Source organism: Otolemur garnettii, unplaced genomic scaffold (genome assembly GCF_000181295.1).
Source record: "Otolemur garnettii isolate 467f Iridium unplaced genomic scaffold, OtoGar3 scaffold00268, whole genome shotgun sequence".
In the NCBI taxonomy this organism is placed as follows: domain Eukaryota; kingdom Metazoa; phylum Chordata; class Mammalia; order Primates; family Galagidae; genus Otolemur; species Otolemur garnettii.
The window spans coordinates 205,840-213,532 of NW_003852663.1; the positions used below are offsets into that span (position 1 = coordinate 205,840).

Genomic DNA, 7,693 nt, shown 5'->3' on the forward strand with positions numbered 1-7,693 from the left:
CACTTGAGCCCAGAAGTTGGAGGTTGCTGTGAGCGTGATGCCATGGCACTCTACCCAGGGGGATAGCTTGAGGCTCCGTCTCAAAAAAGAAAAAAAAAAAGATGCTTGTTAGACATCTTAAGAAGAAATACAGGTAGACAGTTTGAAATGGAGGCTTGAAGCTCAGAAGAGAGAAATTAAAGCTAGAGAAATAAATGTAATGTGGAATTTATAAGCATGTACTATGTTTTATCAATTCCAAAAACAGGTGTTTTTTTTTTGTTTGTTTGTTTTGTTTTGTTTTGTTTTTGAGGCAGAGTCTCACTTTGTTACCTTTGGTAGAATGCCATAGTATCATAGCTCACAGTAACCTCAAACTCTTGGGCTTGAGTGATCCTCTTACCTCAGCCTCCCAAGTAGCTGGGACTACAGGTGCCTGCTACAACACTCGGCTATTTTTTAGAGACAATGTCCCGTTCTTGCTCAGGCTAGTCTCAAACTCCTGAGCTTAGGCAATCCACCCACCTACCTCGACCTCCTAGAATGCTAGGATTACAGGTGTGAGCCACTACGCCCAACCCTTGAAAATAGTTTTTTCACTTGAACTTCTCAGAGATCAGGATGCATCTTGTGATTCTTGCCAGCCAGGTAGCAATCATAATATAGTTATCATTTGTTGTTTGAGTGTGCACAGACAGATTGTAAGAATCAGACTTTGCAAGATGGACGTCAACAGGTTGGGGAAAAACTCTGGAGAGAACGTTGGAACACAGTTTTAACTCTCAAAAATGAAATGATCTAGCTGAAGGTAGAAGGGGAATGAACCATACACGTAATAGACTTTCCTCAAGAAGGAGCCAAAAGTAGTTAGCTTTACATAATTGGAACCCCAGTACTATTAGCTTCTAGTTTCTTTTTTGTTTGTTTGTTTTTTGAGACAGAGTCTCACTTCAGGGCCCTCAGTAGAGTGCCATGGCGTCACACTGCTCACAACAACCCCCAACTTGTGGGCTTAGGTGATTCTCTTGTCTCAGCCTCCCGAGTAGCTGGGACTACAGGTGCCCGCCACAATGCCCAGCTGTTTTTGGTTGCAGTTTGGCCGGGGCCAGGTTTGAACCCGTCACCCTCGGTATATGGGGCTGGCATTGTATCCACTGAGCCACAGGTGCCGCCCAGCTTTTAGTTATTTTAAGAAGTATATAGTTTATTTCAAATAGCTAGAAGAGAGGATTTTGAATATTTTCACAACAAAAAATGGTAAATGTTTAAGGTGATGAAAATGCTAATTACCATTATTTGATCATTATGCAGTGAATGATACATGTATCAAAATATCACATTGTACCTCATAAATGTGTACAATTATATGTTAATAAAAGAAGGAAAAAGAAATGCTGCATCACCAACACTCTGGCGTAGAGGATGGTATGCTGTGAGAAAACAGATTTCCCACAATTCAGAGGAGTTGTACACTGAATGTGAAGTTTTTTTTTTGTTTTTGTTTGTTTTTTTGAGACGGAGTCTCACTATGTCACCCTTGGTAGAGTGCTGTGACATCACAGCTTGCAGCAACCTCAAACTCTTGGACTTAAGCGATTCTCTTGCCTCAGCCTCCCATGTAGCTGAGACTACAGGTGCCCACCACAACGCCCAGCTATTTTTTTTGGTTGTAGTTGTGATTGTTATTTTGTGATTGTTGTTTGAGTTCGAACCCACCAGCCCTGGCATATGTGGCTGGTGCCCTTGCCACTGAGCTATAGGCACCAAGCCTGAATGTGGAGTTTTAGAAATACTTTAATTAGTTTATTTTGTTTCTATCTATTAGGATATGTTCATAAAAAGAGATATATAATAAAAATCTGCCAATATCTAAATAACTCAGTCATAAAAGTTATAAGTGTTAAAAAGCCATTGTATTATATACATAGTTTAATAGGCAGAGGTTTCTCTTACTGGTATTTTAAAAGTTTTTTTTTTTTTTTTAGTAGCGATGGATCTTAGATTTAGTAAAATACAGTAGGTGATAGTTTAAAGCAAGGGAATAGTGGGATTACCTATGCCTGAGATTTTCATAGAATCTACTGTGTACATAGCCTGCTTCACCAGGCTTCCTCTTCATCCTTTAGGACTTAATTCAAGGACTATAACATTGGAGATTTGGAAAGGTGGGATGGTGGAAGGAGAGAGAGGGATAAGAAATAGGCACAATTTAACTATTAAGGTGATGACACAAAAAGCTCAGACTTACCATGATGCATATAACCAAACTGCACGTGTATCCCTTAAATCTATAAAAGTAAAAGAAAAAAAATCTTTACAAAAAGGCATTGCATTCCTCAGAGAAAGCCTTTTCTGACACCCTCCATCCCACACTAGCTGAGTACAGAATTTAAAAATGAAGTCATAGGCTCGGTGCCTGTGGCTCAAGTGGCTAAGGTACCAGCCACATACACCTGAGTTGGCAGGTTCAAATCCAGCTCGGGCCTGCCAAACAACAATGATGACTGCAACCAAAAAATAGCTGGGTTTTGTGGCTGGTACCTATAGTCTCAGCTACTAGGGAGGCGGAGGCAAGAGAATTGCTTGAGCCCAGGAGTTGGAGGTTGCTATGAGTTGTGATGTCATAGCACTCTACCCAAGGTGACAGCTTGAGGCTCTGTCTCAAAAAAAAAAAAAAATGAAGCCATAGATAAGCAAAATGATGCTCGCTTAATCCTGTGATTTTATTTCTCCTGTATTTGTGTTTCTAGGGAGAAAAGAATATGGAGTGTCAGCCAGGTGTGGTGGTGCATGCTTGTAATCCTAGCACTCTGGGAGGCCCAAGTGGGAGGATTATATGAGGTCAAGAGTTTGAGACCAGCCTGAGCAAAAGCAAGACCCCTGTTCCTACTAAAAATAGGAAAAATTAGCTAGACATTGTGGCAGCTGCCTAGTCCCAGCTACTCAGGAGGCTGAAGCAGGACTATTGCTTGAGTCCAGGAGTTTGAGGTTGTTGTGAGCCACACTAATGCCATAGCACTCTAGCCTAGGTGACAGAGTGAGACTCTCTATCTCAAAAAAGAAAAAAAAAAAGAGGCTTGGTGCTTTTTGCTCAGTGGTTAGGGTGCTGGCCACATACATCAGGGCTGGTGGGTTCAAACCCGGCCCAGACCTTCTAAACAATGACAACTACAACCAAAAATTAGCCAGGAATTGTGGTGGGTACCTGTAGTCCCAGCTACTTGGGAGGCTGAGGCAAGAGAATCACTTAAGCCCAAGAGTTTGAGGTTGCTGTGAGCTGTAAGTGAAGGTGACAAATTGTGACTCTGTCTCAAAAAAAAAAAAAAAGAAATATGGAGTACTATATCAGGTATATATTCAAAAGAAATCCAAGAGTGATGGTAGGAATAGGACTTTAGAAATGAATCAGCAAAGAGCCATCTTAATTTTCTGGAGATTTTTGCTAACAAGATATTTTAATCCCCATGTCTCCTTACCTCCTTTTTTGTTTTTTGTTTTTAAGGGAATGCCAGAAAAAATGAGGGTAAAAGTGAGCTCTATTCAGGTAAATAAATTTATTTTCATCATGTTTCAGGATTTCATATACACATAGTTTAATTTCATCAAGAGAATACATACCTTTTCTTTTTTCCAAATCTTAAGTCTGTTGTTTCTACAAAGTTGAAGTGTTTGCCTTCTGAATTCATTCCAGTGATTTCAAATCCATTGGCACATCCTCTCTGTGGTCTCCTCTATGTATATGATTCTTCATAATTTGATTCTTGGTGTTGTCACCATGCATTATCTCATTTTAGAATATGTATATAGTAGCATGTACACAAAGTTTGACTATAATGAGATCTGTTTAAGAATCCACACCTAATTATATCATTATAGAAACTCCTGTTTACATATTTATTGTAGATAGTAATATAATAATATGTGCTCCTCTGTTACTTATTTTTGATGTTAAATTGCTAGTGTGGGAATGATAATAACATTTTTATTTCATAGTACTTTGTTCAGTTGAACAGCTAATTTTTTTTGACAGTATAATAAAAGGGATGTTTAGGACTTTGGGTACTTTCTGCTTTAAATGTTCTTAGTGACTGAGGTGAACCTGGTCTCTGATCTAACTCAGATGCTGCAAACTTTTCCTGGGGAAAGAAGGAATTAGAGAATAAGCTCTGTAAAATATTCAGTAAGTAATTTTCCTTTTTCTGTGCCTACAGGGAAAGAAATGGAACTGGTATTTGGACTATTTATTTTCAGAGGGGTTACAAGGCCTGAATCTTTTTATAAGAAGTAGTATTCATCATTCTTCTACCTCACAATCAAAGAGCCTAAACTTCACCAGTTAATATTAAAGACATGAACAGAGCGTACTGGACTAAATTTCTTCTTCATTGCTAGAGAGGCCAAGTAGCTCAACTTGAGTTTCCATATTTGTTTTATTAATAGACTGCCATCCTGAAGGAGTACTCAGGCTGGCCTTTTGTCTATGGATCAGAAAAGACTTGGTGTGCCTAACTTATTTTTTAGGATTTAAATTCTGTAGCTTACTAGTGAAAAATTACCTCTTCATGATTAGGTTTTACCATCTATCAAATTATACATAGGTGCAGTCTGTTTTGTGGCAAGATTTTTCACATATTTGTGTATTATGAGCTGCGTTGATGGAAGAGAGCAGGTAATGTACAGTGATGGTTAATCTACAGATGTACATATGCAAAATACTCTGCCACCTCTATGAAACCTCTGAGGATATTGCCATTTTTCTTACTCTGAACAAGAGCACTAGCACCAAGGTAACAGGATATAACATGTATAACTCTAAGAGCCCTAAATAGTTGGTGACTTCCTGGGCCTTTGCTGGTAATAATTTGATGAGTGAATGTAGGGAAGAGGATTGAGGGGTAATCAAGACATTCCTGTTTATACCAGTTGGATTTTATGAAACTTGTATTTTGTTTGTGTTTATCTCTCTCTAGTTTTTAAGCATTCAAACAAATAATTGCAATTTTACTTTTCAGAGGTAATTCTGAAGCTTCTTAAAATTTTCATAATAGCTAGACTATCTTGCTGAAAATTTACTATAAAATTTTGCTTCAGTATTTCTGAATAACTCTTTACTCTTTAATAAAATTCATATTATTTGAGAGAAATCAAGCTGAATTTATTTTTGTCTTTAAGTGCACATTCTGTGATTCTTTTTATCCCCCATCAAAAAAACCGCCAAACCATAAACTATATTATTGGATAGTGTTGAGACTAGAAAGTACATTCATCTATTTATTCATTTATTGATTCAATAAATATTTCTTGAGCTCCTTAGTACATACCAGGTATTCTTGTATGTGCTAGTTATGCAGTTGTGACCAGCACAAAAGTACCTCCATTTATGGATTCATTTATATTTCAAAGTAATGTATGGAGATTACATTTCAAAGGAAAAGACAGACAATATAAGCAAATATATAATATCAAGTGCTGTGAAGGAAAAAGCAGGGAATAGAGACAGAATATGTAGAATTTCGTCAAATGTTTGTTCTGCATTTATAGAAATGATCATGTGTTTTTTTTATCCTTCTGTGAATATGTTATATCACATGAATTGATTTGTATATGTTGAATCATTCTTGCATCCCTGTGTGATGAAACCCATTGGGACAGAATGTAGAGAAGGCTGCTATTTTAGATGAGATGTTTGGGAATGTCTGATTGAAAGGATGACATATACAGAGGTCCTAATGAAGTAAGCATATGAGCCTGGGCATATGTGGGGAAAGATGTTTCAAGGCAGAGGTAAAGGCAAGTGAAAAAGCCCTGAAATGTTAACTTACTTGGCATGTTTAATGATATAGCAGAGAGGCCAGTGAAGATACGACATAGTGATTAAGGGAGAAAAATGGTAAAAAATTAATTAGAGAAAACCAGGAACTAGTTCATGAAGCTCCTTATAGCCTGGCTAAATATGTAAATGGGAAGCCATTAGAGAGATTGAGAAGAGGAGTGGCATAATTATGGCATGTATATGGCATATATATTTCATAAAAATATGAAATAGGAAACTGCAGAGTGAAGGTTAGACTGAAGAGGATTAAGGGAGAAAGCAGGAAGACCAGTTAGGTTATTACAGTGCTCCGAGCAATAATCTTGGATTTGTTGATGAATGATGAGGGACGTGGTTCGATGTTGGAGAAGATAAGATCTGCATATAGCTTGGATGTGAGGAGGAGGAAAGGATGACTCCTAGATTTTTGACTTGAACTGGATGAATTCTGAGATGCAGAGATGAGACTTACTTGATGAAGAATAAGTTTGGAGGTGTGTGGAATTGAGTTCTGTTTTGGCCATGTTAGGATGGAGATGCTGAGTAGGCAATTGGATACAAAATCTGGAGGTCAAGGTATAATTTGGGACTGGGAAAATTAATTTGAGAATCATTGGGGAATAACTGTGACATTGGATCAGATTACCTAGTACAGCTGGATAGAGAATATGGCAAAAGATGGAGCCCTAGGTTATGCCAACATTAAGGAGAAGAGGAGAAGAGGAGGAACTGACCAAAAACTGAGAAGGCTCCACCAGTGAACTAGAAGAAAAATGAGACTGGTGGGGGTAGTATTTAATGGCATGAAATGTTGCCTATACACTTATAACTGGAAAAAAGAAGCTTTAGCTACTTTGAGATAAATGTGATTCCTTCTCCAGTAGGTAACCTTTCTCATTTAGAGATTTCTTTTTTGTTTTTGAGTTTGTACTCAAAAATATTTCCTATATTTTTCAGAGGATGATATTTTAGTCATTAAAATCATGTAGAACTCTCAATTGTGAGAAGAGATTTGATTATTTTTCATGCAACTTTTCATACCTTCAGGTCATTGAAGAAACATTTCTGTATTTAAATTTATGTTCCAGGAAAAAAAAGAATTCCCTTAATGCTTGTCTTTTTGTTCAATAATGATTCTGTGGGTAGCTTTTTTGCCCATATTTATCTTGTCTTGATTTTTTTTTTTGTAGTTTTTGGCTGGGGCTGCATTTGAACCCACTACCTCCAATATATGGGGCTGTGCCCTACACCTTTGAGGCCCCACTCCTTTGAGCTGCCCTTGATTTTTGTTTTTTGAGACAGTCTAACTATGTTGCCCTCGGTAGAGTGCTGTGGCATCACAGCTCACAGCAACCTCAAACTCTTGGGCTTAAGAGGATGATTGTAGAATTCAAATGGAATTGCAAGGGACTCTAAAACAATATTTTTTCAATATTATTTCAATAACCAAAATGGTATTAGAAAATATTAAAAGACTTACATTTCCACTGCAAAGCTACACTAATCAAGACAGTGTGGTATTGGTGTAAGGATAGACATATATCAGTGGAATGGCATTGAGAGTCCAAAATAAACCCATATATCTAGGATCAATTTAATTTTTCAGCAAGGGTACCAATACAGTTCAATGGGGGGAAAGAATAGACTTTTCAACTATTGTACTGGGTCAATACCGTAGATGAAAAGACTATTCTTTTATGAAAAGACTAATAGTATTTCAACTATGGTACTGGGACAACTGTATATACCCATGTAGAAGAATCCAGTTAGACCCCTGTATCAGAACATATATAAAAAGACAATGGTTCAAAAACTCTAAATATAAGATCTAAAACTATAAAATTCCTAGACAGGAGTACATCTTTGAGACCTTGAGTTAGGCAGTACTTTCTTAGCTGTGGT

General features: G+C 37.4%; 1 protein-coding gene across 1 annotated transcript in view; it reads left to right on the forward strand.

The window, feature by feature from the left end:
* CENPI (centromere protein I) overlaps positions 1 to 4,335 on the forward strand; it is a 109,633-nt gene extending 105,298 nt beyond the window's left edge. The window contains exons 18-19 of the mRNA XM_003802969.2: positions 3,482 to 3,523; positions 4,191 to 4,335. Of these exons, the coding sequence (XP_003803017.1) occupies positions 3,482 to 3,523; positions 4,191 to 4,319 (171 nt within the window). The 3' untranslated portion in view covers positions 4,320 to 4,335. The remainder of the gene's footprint in view (positions 1 to 3,481; positions 3,524 to 4,190) is intronic.
* Positions 4,336 to 7,693: the final 3,358 nt, after the last annotated feature.